Consider the following 12,193-nt stretch of genomic DNA (forward strand, 5'->3'; position numbering starts at 1 on the left):
GACGGCTGGTTGGATGCGGTTGGATGGTTGGTTGGATGCGGTTGGACGGCTGGTTGGATGCGGTTGGATGGTTGGTTGGATGCGGTTGGATGGTTGGTTGGATGGTTGGTTGGATGCGGTTGGACGGCTGGTTGGATGCGGTTGGATGCTCCTCGCTCTGCTGCAGAATCGTTTGCAAAGTTCCTCAGAAACTTGGACTGAAGGTTTTGGCCGTGTAACTTTACAGAACCACGGTTCTGCTGAGCTGCTCAGTTTTAGTCAAAGGAAGTTGAAACAGACAAACAGGAAGTACTGATGGACCCACTTCCTGTTCTGCTGCTGGAGAGACTGAGTTGGGTCAGAGAAGAACCGAAACCCAGAACCAGACCAACAGGTTCCCTCGAGTTCCAACTGGAGGAACCCAGCTCAGGTTCTACAAGTGGAAGAACCAGAACCAGAACCAGAACATCAGATTTATTGAAAATCTTTATTAACAGGAGAAAAACATTCAGCCTCACATCTGAGAACCCAGTGACATCACACCAGAACCCAGTGACATCACACCAGAACCCAGTGACATCACACCAGAACCCAGTGACATCACACCAGAACCCAGTGACATCACACCAGAACCCAGTGACATCACACCAGAACCCAGTGACATCACACCAGAACCCAGTGACATCACACCAACACACCTGGTGGCAGGTGAGCAGTCGCACTGCTTGGTACCAGATTAACAAGAATGCTGTGGAGGTGAGAGTCCAGAACCAGCAGCAGGTCCAGAACCTGAGCAGAACCTTGGCTAATTTACAGCAAACTGAAGCTTCTAGAAGCTGCAGGTGGTTCTGGGGTTCATCTCAGGCAGTTTGTTCTGATCCGAGTTCTTCTGGGCATCCACCTGCAGGACTTTCTGGATCAGAACCAACGAGGCAGCAGGTAAGTCCAGGTCTGGTGGGAACAGCAAACAGATCAGTTCTGGTTCTGGTTCTGATCCGCAGTCTGAGCTGCTGTTGCTGCGCTAAAGGTTAATTTGTAAACAGATAAGGAGATAAACGCTGGAGCAGCAGAAAGTCAGGAGGTCAGCGCGGGGTCAGACTCTGTCTCCCGTCTTGCTGGGCTGCAGACCCAGAGCCTGGACCGCCTCCTGGTCCAATCCACCCTTCAGGGTCCTCCGCACTGCAGCACACAGAGAAAACGGATCAGAACTCAGAAAAATAACGTTTTCATCTCCATCACATGAACAATATACCCAACAGGTCAGAGGTCATTTCAGCTGCTGGACTTCATGAATCCTCAGCTGGAGGAGAAACTCCTCCGGACCAGAAAACCAGAACCAGGGAGAGGTTCTGCTGGCCGTTACTCCAACATGGCCTCCCATGGAGGCGCTGCAGCGTTTTGACGTGAGGGTTGGGGACTTCCAGCAGACGGACGCGCCAACGCTAATCCGCTCAGCGGGGTTTTAGTCAGGAAGTGAAAACAGGGCTGAGGAGCCGGCCTGATACTGGCTGTTTGGGAAACAGAACTGCTGTTTGGTTCCAAACACCCAGAACCGGACTGACCCAGAAGAAGGTTCCAGCGCTGCACTAGACATCCAGTCGCAATGCCAACGAGCTTTACCGCACAGCATGTTGCTGTAGCATTAGTATTAGCTCCACCTAAAGATGGCTTTAGATTTAGATTCAGCTAAATATGGCTTTAGCGTTAGCTTCAGCTAATGATGGTAAGGGAAGTGATTCCGTCGGGCCTCAGCAGAACCTCAGAGAACCCGGGAGCGTCTGGACTCACTGGACTTTCTGTTGAGTCGGGACCGTTTGCGGGTCTTTGGGCTGGCAGTTCTGTTTGACGGGTTCCGGGTCACAGACTTCACCAGTCGATCCATGATGTCATCAGTGGCGTCGTCCTGAGAGTTGGTTCCGTCGTCCCTAGCAGCAGTCAGAGTGGATGGACTCGCCGAGCGGTTACCTAAGCAGCAGAACCAGAACATTAACCGGTCCTGACTGGACTCGAACCAGACCCAGACCCAGAACCAGAACCAGGCCAGGGTTCTGTGGTTCTTACTCCGGACGGCTCTGGAGCGGCGCGGGCCTGCAGGATGAATGGTCAGGCTGCTGCAGCTGCTGGTCAGCAGGCTCGTCATGGTTTCATGCTCCTCCTCCTGATCAGAGCCCGGATCTGTTGCCATGGAGACAGGCGAGATGCTATCCTGAACAGGAACGCCCGAAAACTTTTCCGTCTGAGGGAAATAAGAGAAGATGAGGTTTGAAACATCGTCTGACTGAAACGATCCGAGATCATTCCCAGGAAGTTCAGACGGTTTTTATGAAAAATAAAACATGGAAAATAAACATTAACTAGTTGAGAACTCTAAGTAATTCTCAAACATCAATAAACTTTAATTTCTAATCAATATTTTTGTCAAATCTAGGGTGTTTAAAAACTTTTCTTCTGCTGCATCACTGGTTTCAGGTATTTCTGTGCAGCAGCGCCCCCTGCTGTATCTCCACTGTAGGAACAGGCAGTGCTGATTCAGCTGCTGTGGATCAAATTGAGCAGAACTGCCTCCTGACCCCTGACCTCTGACCCCAGAGCGTTACCTCAGTGATCAGCATGCCCCGGGTCTTGTTCCGCTCCCTCTTGATAGTGCGTTTGCGTCTGATGGTGAGGACGCGCTCGCGAGTGGTGCGGTACTCCAGAGCGAACTCGCTGATGATGCGGCAGAAGCTGGTGACCTTCATGTCTCGGACGGAGAAGGACGGCTGACCCAGGAACAGCAGGAAGGAGTGGAACCTGCAGGGGACACGTCAGTCCACACCTGTCCACGCCATGTCCAGGAATGGACAGGTTGGGGCTCCGCCCCCTACCTGTTGATGACTCTCCTGTGGACGACCTTCAGGATCTTGATCCTCTGGGTGCAGTCCCTGAGGAACTCAGTCATCTTGTTCTTCAGCACTGCCTTGCTCTCATGCTTGGCCACCAGCTTCAGGTTCTCCCATGATGCCTTGCAGCGCCTCTCCAGCTGGACCAGATTCTCTGCCAACAGGTCAAAATCCACCTGGAGCAAAACAGGAGACATGAAGACGAGCTGCGGCATCAAGACGAGCTGCGGCATCAAGACGAGCTGCGGCATCAAGACGAGCTGCGGCACCAAGACGAGCTGCGGCACCCAGTGGTGGGAAGTAACGAAGTACTTCGTTACTGTACTTAAGTACAGTTTTCGTGTATCTGTACTTTACTTAAGTAGATTTAATAATGGGTACTCTACTTTTACTCCACTACATTTTACAGTAAGTATCTGTACTTTCTACTTCACTACATTTCTACTAAACTGTCCCGTTACTCGTTACATCCAAGTCGCGTTGCTCTTTTTGTCCGTTAAAATGTGACGTTCAGGGTTTTAAGGTGGCGCCGTAAAATCCGAGCAATAACGTGACTTAGTGTCTGTTGTCACCCATCGCCTCCACCTTAACTCGCACGCGGAGCTCCAGACATGCGCAGTGGTTTCCTCTGAGCGGGAGAAGACGTCTGTCTGATCGTCAGTAATATAATAGCTGCATAAATCATAAGATATGGCGACATGTAAAACCAGCAGAGCTTCGCTTCCACAGACGGTGGAACTTAGTCCAACTTTTAGCGTCACTTGGAAGGAAAGCTTAAAGAAAGGTAAGATCTGTGGACGTGATGCTAGCAAAGCTAGCTGTACTGAGACACATGTTGCATCTGGATGAAAAAAGTTGTCACTCATGCGCTGAATTATTGTGTGGAGGTGTTGACTGAGGTGTTGCTTATATGGAACAACGCTGTGACCAAAGTGCAATATAGTGATATGACATTCAGGAACGATCCGATTCTTCTGGACAGATCTTTACTGATTAAATTTATTTCAGCTCTAAATATTTAATATCTAGGTGTTTTATGTGAATGTGGAGTTTTCAGATCAATTTGAGAAGCAATTTTGAAGGTAAAACTTATTTTTTTGTGTCACGTAGCGCAGGGTGCTGGTCTTGACTTGGTCTGGGGTTCGGTGGTCTTGACTACACTCTGCTACTGGCTCCTGGTTGCATGTCCTCCCCCACCCACCTTCTTTACGTTCATGCTATGTTAGGACAGGAGACCAGATGTTTCCATCCCTGAAATTATGATGCATAGAATCACATATCTAAGTCTAAACTATGTTACAGAGAGTAAACATAATAAAAAGCTGCTTTATCTGTGGCATTGTTCATTAAAATGGCACATTTCTGATGTATTAAAAGTAAATATGATCTGTTCACTTAATGATATTATAATAGGGATTAGGTAATGCATTCAGCAAGTACTTTTACTTTTAATACTTAAGTATTTTTAAAAGCCAGTACTTTTTTACTTTTACTTAAGTACAAATGTTAATGTGGTACTTTTACTTTTACTTGAGTACATTTTTTGAGTACTTTCTCCACCACTGGTGGCACCATAACGAGCTGCGGCACCATAACGAGCTGTGACGTGAATGGATGTGAACAGGTTAAGACAGGACAACGGGACAGGTGAGGCGTACCTTGGCGGAGCGGGTGATGGCGGGGATCTCGGAGTAGACGTCAGAGGATTGTGGGTAATTGTCCTCCAGCAGGCTGCAGGTGTGGTGCAGCAGTGAGTGGCGGTGGACGGTGTCCTTCACCTCCACCACCTTCTCCAGGTAACTCAGCTCAAAGCCTTTGGCCTGGATCAGAGAAGAGCCGCACTGGTGAGACTGGGAGCAACTGGGATGTTTCTGGGATATTTCTTACATTGGAGCTGTTGAGGAAGTTGCCGATGGCGAGCAGCGTGGCGAGGATCCTCCTGAACGTCTGATTGGACGCCAGCTGCTCCATGCCCAGCTTCAGGTCGAACAGAGGCTCCGCGATCTCCTGCAGGGGGCAACAGCGCGTCAGCGGGCCGGTGGAACCAGACGCGGAACCGGAGCCGTGCGCTCACCTTCTCCAGAACCTCGTAGTTGAGCTTGAAGGCCCAGAGCTGCAGGCGGGGGTTCAGGGCACTGATGGAGGCCAGGGTGAGCAGGAACTGCTCTGCGGTTCCCAGCGGGAGGTCGGGGTTCGCCAGCTGGGCCTCCTGGATCTTCTGCTTCTCCTCCTCAGTCGGGATCATCGTCAGGATCTTCTGCTCACAACAGAGAGGCCGTGAGGTCCAGACCGGCCCAAATGGGTCAGAACACCGGTCTGGCTGCGTACCTCTACCCCCTCCTTGCTGATGGCGTACTCATCAAAGCTCAGGATGGCGTTCTTGATGACATGGACAGCAGGAAGGACGGTCAGGCCGATGTTGATGGCGTTGCTCCGCTTTGGGTCCAGAACCAGAGACTTCTTGGGTTCTGGTCCCTTCTGCAGAGACACGTTAGAGACACAATAGGGACACGTTAGAGCAGAGGTCGCGCTAGACGTTTTTGTTCTCCGTCATTTTGACCGACAGTTTAAAAAGAAAAAATTGGTCATGTTCTATTTTTACCCGTCAAGTTATCATCACATTAACATCGGCTATTTAGCAGCATTTTTATGCGGTTTAGTTAATATTCACCCATTTGAACCGTGAATCCAGACTCCATCATACATAAAGCAGATAAATACATCTAACTTTTTCTCTGTTGTGACAAAAACCACTGACTGTTGCCCCAACAACTTATAATAAATTAAATTAAAAGACTCCACTTAAATTACCAGCACTTCCCCTGCTGGGGTCTGAACTCAGCTTCACAAATTCCTCCTGGTCGCATCTGCAGAGAAATCTGCGGTGGTTCATTGGACAGTTGGATCTGCCTGAACCAAACCGATCAGTTGAACTATTTTTTTTAACCCTGTGCGGCGCTTTTACAAGGATTTATTTTATTTTATTTTTTGCTTGGTTTCTCTTCCCCCAAACAGACAAATGTTACGTCTGCCGCGCTCCTGAGCGCCGCTCTCCTTCTGGGTGCGGGACGGTAACGTCTTCCGCTCCATTTGTTAAAACCACAGGGTGAGTTAAGTTTAATTCTTTGCAGCGGTGGAGCCGCAGCGCACTGCGCATGTTATGGTCTGATTAACTTGTGCACCTTTATTTATTTCCTCAAGATAAACTTCCGGCTCCTCTGTTTAATCCAGTGTTTCTCAACCTTTTTTGGGCCAGCGCCCCCTAGCCTTCATCCAGGTCCCTCACCGCCCCCACCAAAGAATTTGCAGGCTACTTTGCACTGATTATTATTTTATTATTAATATTACTGTCACTATTGTTGATGTTTTGATTTTTATGCTTGTTTCTGTATTTATAAAAAATAATTTCCCAGAAAACAAAAAAGCCCTGAGAATAGAAATTATTTTCACAGGCGTCTATGAAAAATGCAATGAACATTCAAGTTAAAATCTGTAGGCCTGACAGCAGCCAATCAGAGCGGACAAAATATTCTTATTTTGTGCCATTTTCTAGTTGTTAAATCTGCACAAAATGACCAGATAAAAGATGAACAACATGCCAGTTTAAACTTTGGACTATTTGCAAACCGACTGAGCTCTGCAGCATTAAAACATGGATAGAACTGTAACTACATTAATCATAGCTCAATCCTAATGAGTCAAACTGAAAGTGTCATGGAGTCGTCAGCCTCATCACATTAACACTGATATGAAAAATAATATTGAAGAAATAAATATATCAAATCTAATTAAAACATAAATAAGTGATCAGTTCTTTACTGTTATGATCTGTAACATATATTTATTCTCGGTACTAGATGTGGTCTCAACAAACCCATGGCACTTCAACAATATTATTTTACCTTTTATCTGGAAATAGTGTCTGTTTATTCTTGCCATACAGTCTCTGTATTAATTATTGATCGAAAGGTCTTGCCATACCAGTTCATTCCTCTGTATTTACTTTAGTTTCTTAGTTTATTCTTGCATTTTCTTCTTCATTCATTTCCATTTAGTTTCATTTGATTATTATTATCCTCTCCTGGTTTATTGCTATGTCCACTTTAGTCTCTTTTCTGTTGCTACATTTATTTTATCGTTTATTGACCATCATTAATCTTCACTCATCACCTGCTGCGCCTCCTAATCGTCATGTTTCACATCATGTGTTGATTTTTCACTGTTCACCGTCAGATTCTCTGTTTTTATGCCATAATTCACATCTAGTTCGTCGCTCCGTTTTATGTCCCGCTTCTCCTGTTTCAGAGTTTTGCGCGATGTGTACGTCTTTTTTTTTAACCCCTTAAGGTGCAGGGCGGTCGGGAAGCGTATCGATGGGGAAAAGGCAGACTGACATAAACCTTTTTAAACAACGGAAACAATTTCTGCATTCTGATTATTGAAATTTAAAAGTGCTGTGTTGTTCTATCACCCCGTTTCATACCGGACTGCTTACAGCTCCGGTGTTAAAATGAAGGCTCTCTGTCGTGGTGTCACCATGGAGGGATTTCTTTATTTAAATGGTTCATTTTTCAGAGGGATACACAGTCAGGGTATCATGATTTTAGTAATTACATGTTTATAAGGGTGATTTTCTGTTGTCCTTCCATGAAAATGTGCAGCATTAAGTATAAGTATAAAACACTTAATATAAGTTGCTACTTTGACATGATCACAGAACTGAAAAAAACATGTGTACAAAAATACCAGACAAAGTGAATCACAGCAACGTCATCAGCCGGTGAGACGCTGAACTGATGCGGCGAAGCTACTAGTAGCAGGAGCTACAAGCTACAAACACTGAATAGAAGAAGAAGAAGAAGAAGAAGAAGAAGAGCTGCCATCGATACAGTTGCTGCCAGACACGTGTTAGAGACACATTAGGGACACATTAGGGACACGTTAGGGACATGTTAGAGACACGTTAGGGACACGTTAGAGACACGATAGAGACATGTTAGAGACACGATAGGGACACGATAGGGACACGTTAGAGAGACACATTAGGGACACGATAGGGACACGTTAGAGACACACGTTATGGACACGATAGGGACACGTTAGAGACACGATAGGGACACGTTAGAGAGACACGATAGGGACACGATAGGGACACGTTAGAGACACGATAGGGACACGTTAGAGAGACACGATAGGGACACGATAGGGACACGTTAGAGTGACACATTAGGGACACGATAGGGACATGTTAGAGAGACACGATAGGGACATGTTAGAGAGACACGATAGGGACATGTTAGAGAGACACGATAGGGACATGTTAGAGAGACACGATAGGGACACGTTAGGGACACGTTAGAGAGACACGTTATGGACACGATAGGGACATGTTAGAGAGACACGATAGGGACACGTTAGAGAGACACGATAGGGACACGATAGGGACACGTTAGGGACACGTTAGAGACACGTTAGAGAGACACATTAGGGACACGATAGGGACACGTTAGGGACACGTTAGAGACACGTTAGAGAGACACATTAGGGACACAATAGGGACACGTTAGAGAGACACGTTATGGACACGATAGGGACACGTTAGAGACACGATAGGGACACGTTAGAGAGACACATTAGGGACACAATAGGGACACGTTAGAGAGACACGTTATGGACACGATAGGGACACGTTAGAGACACGATAGGGACACGTTAGAGAGACACATTAGGGACACGATAGGGACACGTTAGAGAGACACGTTATGGACACGATAGGGACACGTTAGAGACACGTTAGAGAGACACATTAGGGACACAATAGGGACACGTTAGAGACACGTTAGAGAGACACATTAGGGACACAATAGGGACACGTTAGAGAGACACGTTATGGACACGATAGGGACACGTTAGAGACACGATAGGGACACGTTAGAGAGACACGTTATGGACACGATAGGGACACGTTAGGGACACGATAGGGACACGTTAGAGACACGATAGGGACACGTTAGAGAGACACGTTATGGACACGATAGGGACACGTTAGGGACACGTTAGGGACACGATAGGGACACGTTAGGGACACGTTAGGGACACGTTAGAGACACGTTAGGGACACATTAGGGACACGTTAGGGACACGATAGGGACACGTTAGAGACACATTAGGGACACGTTAGGGACACGTTAGAGAGACGTTTGAGACTTGATAGAGACAGGGTAGGGACGCGCTCTATGCTTTACAGAGGAGTCAGCTGGTAACCTTGGCAACCGGCAGTTCCTTGGACTTGGACTCGAACAGCGTCTCCAGGCGCGCCGTGTCCACCTCCACCTTGTCCAGCGACGCCCACACCGTCCCGCGGCCGAAGCGACATTTCTGCTGGCTCTCCGCCTGCTTCAGCTCTTTCCAGAACAGCTTCACCGTCTTCTTCTTCGCCAGGCCCGACGGCCCGCCGCTTGGAGGGGGCGGAGCCAAGGGGACGCCACCCGGAGGGGGGGGAGGCGGAGGAGGGGCCCCCAGGAGGGGAGGTGGAGGGGGCGGCGGGGGAGCGGCGCCTCCTGGTGGTGGCGGCGGCGGAGGAGGAGGGACGCCTGAGAAATGGGAGGAAGAGGAGGAGTTGGTGTCCATGTCGAGGACGTCGATGTCCTCGTCCTCCAGCAGGTCGGTGAAGTCCAGGTCTTTGATCTTCAGGTCGGCGCCGCTGGGCTGCAGCTGATCCCAGGCGTCTGTCGGACCCACTGAGTTCATGGACTCCTGGCGCCGCGCTGCAGGCTCCGCCCTCACGCCGCTCTGCTGCCGGACCAAACGCTTCTGATGGGAGACGGACACGCGGTCAGCCCACTTCCTCACACAGAACAGCAAAACAGCAATGCATCCTGGGCAGTGATGTCAGCAAGGCACTCCTATGGTCGGACTTCAGAAACGCGTTTCCATTTCAAATACCGTGATCAGATTAAAGCTACTCATCCAAATCACTATTTTCTTTTGTAATTAATTTCGTTTCCTCTGGGCGTCTTGAGGAGCGACCGCCGTTCGTCTCCTCCATCGTCCAACATGAAGCACGGAGGAGACGGAAAAACAGGAACTATTTTGAGTTTCTGTCATCAAGTCCGATTTTTATAAGCAACTTTGAGCTTTTTTTTTCTAAAGTTGCTTGCAAATGCAATGAGCTGCAGAGACACAATAAACCTCAGATGTTGACCCACATCCAGGTGGTTTCAGTCGGACTCGCCCTGCCCATCATTTCCCAGATGATCCGACCAAATGTTCATGTTTAAAACGGGTGGAAATTAAAAATGTTCTGTACCAGCTGGTAGAGATTCTAACATTCTTGCAATCATTTCCTGTGTTGAACATTTCCACATTTTGGCTACAACTCCCCCAGATAGTATTTACTGAAGATGTGTCCAGTCATTCTAAAACATTTTAAATGGTATCAGTAGCTGTTTCCTAACTGTCCTATTTGTTGTTCTTACTTATTACATTTTATATTGAAATTCACAATTATTCTTATGACTAAAAATATCTCAAAACATGTTCATTATTAATTCCACGGACCGCCATCATTCCTGTGTAGTCTGTATTTTATGTGCCCCCTCCTTCTCATGTCGGCTTCTCTCCCTCCAAGCCTTTATGACAGTAAAACCCTCTGTGACGTTACTGAGTAGTAATTAACATATTGGTTAGTTTGACACATTTTTCTGAATGTCCCTAATAGGGCTGTTGTAAACGAATATTTTAGTAATCGAGTAATCTATCGATTATTCTTACGATTAATCGAGTAATCGGATAAAAAAAATTATAAAATGAAATATTGGTAAATCTGGCATAATACCGGTGTTACTATCAGATATCAATATCAGTCCAATTTTTCATATTTGAGCATCCCTAACAGTTGCTTTATTGTAGTTTAGAAAACTAACCTGTAACAATAATAGCTCACTTTCTAAGTTAACCAGAAGAAAAGTTATAGAAAAATCTGAAATTATATTGAATTTAATAATAAAGAGGCAGGCTCACAAATATGCTTATAAAAAATGTCTACAATCCAGCTTTTAGTTTATGTATTCATCTTCAGTGAGTTTAATAGATTAATTAAACTCACCTTGCCACCTAACCTGTCACGCTTTGGGTTTGAAAATACGGGAAATGCCGCCTGGAGTGGGAGGAGAGGGCGAATGAACGAACATGGGGTGGAGGGGAGGAAATAGACCAGCGGACTGACGAACCGTTAGACCGGGGGACGAACACGGGGGGAAGCAATACGGGATATTTACGACACCTTCACTGGTCACACTCAGAAACTCATCTACCAGCCATGTACGATGCGCTCCGCCACCCGTTTCTTCAGACCGGGATATGAAATTTATTGTGCGGTTCGTCGGTAAAGCTACATTTACACGGTAAGCATCAGCTACTCAGCCGCCCGCCCTGTTCAGGCTATCCGCTCACCTCAGCGCTCTTCCCGCCGTTCGCTTTCAACCAGCAGCCCCGGAGGAGAAATGCTGCCGTACTCCAGGCATTCCCCCAGTCATTTTAAGGATGCTTATTGGTTCCCCAAAAACGATAAAAAGTCGGGCATTATCATCAATCAATAAAATCCCCACGGGCCAATCTTGAAGATTGGACTTTATGCCGCTGAGACTTAGCTTTTGTCAACAACTCAGAGGCGGAAGTGAGAGCTCCGCGCAACGCAAATGAAGTCCCGGCCGGAACACGGTGCGCTAACTAATAAAACATAAATTAACGAAGCTTCGAGGCAGGTAAATTTTCCTCGAGGAATTTTAGTAATCGAGGTACTCGAATCATTCGAGGAATCGTTTCAGCCCTAGTCCCTAACGTGTCTCTAATGCACGTTAGGGACATTGGAGTAATGTAATTACATTACTAATGTAATGTAATGTAATTACATTAGTAATGTAATTACATTAGTAATGTAATTACATTAGTAATGTAATTACATTACTAATGTAATTACATTAGTAATGTAATGCCTCTAGTGGCCTCTACGCCACTAGAGGCAGTAGAAGTGCACAGAAAACTACAGAATTTTCTAAAAACTGTGAGCTGAGCTGAAGTAAATAAAAGAGAGAAGTTCAAATACATTCTGAGAGTGAAACTCCTTCCTAAAGGTGAAAATATATCACAGATTTTAAAAGAAAATAAAAACTGGAGACCGCGGATAATATAGGAAATAGCGCCCCCTTCACTTCCGGAGTTCAATGGTCCCATTTCCAAATAAGGTCTGAGACTGACAGCGGTCCGTCCGCCCCTTCCTGTTTGCTGCAGCGAAGTGAACTTGACAAAAATGGTGGCCTCCATGGGTGGAAAAA

General features: G+C 46.7%; 1 protein-coding gene across 5 annotated transcripts in view; it reads right to left on the reverse strand.

Annotated features, from left to right (window-relative positions):
* Window positions 1-447: 447 nt before the first annotated feature.
* fhod1 (formin homology 2 domain containing 1) overlaps window positions 448-12,193 on the reverse strand; it is a 33,844-nt gene continuing 22,098 nt past the window's right edge. For 4 of the 5 annotated variants that reach the window (XM_014969112.2, XM_014969111.2, XM_014969110.2 and 1 more), the window contains 10 exons: window positions 9,123-9,671; window positions 5,187-5,336; window positions 4,933-5,115; window positions 4,746-4,865; window positions 4,517-4,678; window positions 2,844-3,034; window positions 2,577-2,769; window positions 2,041-2,215; window positions 1,768-1,944; window positions 448-1,158 (listed from right to left, as the gene is read on the reverse strand). In XM_014969112.2, the coding sequence (XP_014824598.2) occupies window positions 1,073-1,158; window positions 1,768-1,944; window positions 2,041-2,215; window positions 2,577-2,769; window positions 2,844-3,034; window positions 4,517-4,678; window positions 4,746-4,865; window positions 4,933-5,115; window positions 5,187-5,336; window positions 9,123-9,671 (1,986 nt within the window). In that variant the 3' untranslated portion in view covers window positions 448-1,072. Of the gene's footprint in view, window positions 1,159-1,767; window positions 1,945-2,040; window positions 2,216-2,576; window positions 2,770-2,843; window positions 3,035-3,947; window positions 4,110-4,516; window positions 4,679-4,745; window positions 4,866-4,932; window positions 5,116-5,186; window positions 5,337-9,122; window positions 9,672-12,193 lie in introns of those variants that run through there. The other variant, XM_088004588.1, reaches the window with a different exon arrangement.

The sequence above is a fragment of the Poecilia mexicana genome, unplaced genomic scaffold, assembly GCF_051168715.1.
Source record: "Poecilia mexicana isolate PSO_F unplaced genomic scaffold, ASM5116871v1 scaffold_3, whole genome shotgun sequence".
Classification (NCBI taxonomy): domain Eukaryota; kingdom Metazoa; phylum Chordata; class Actinopteri; order Cyprinodontiformes; family Poeciliidae; genus Poecilia; species Poecilia mexicana.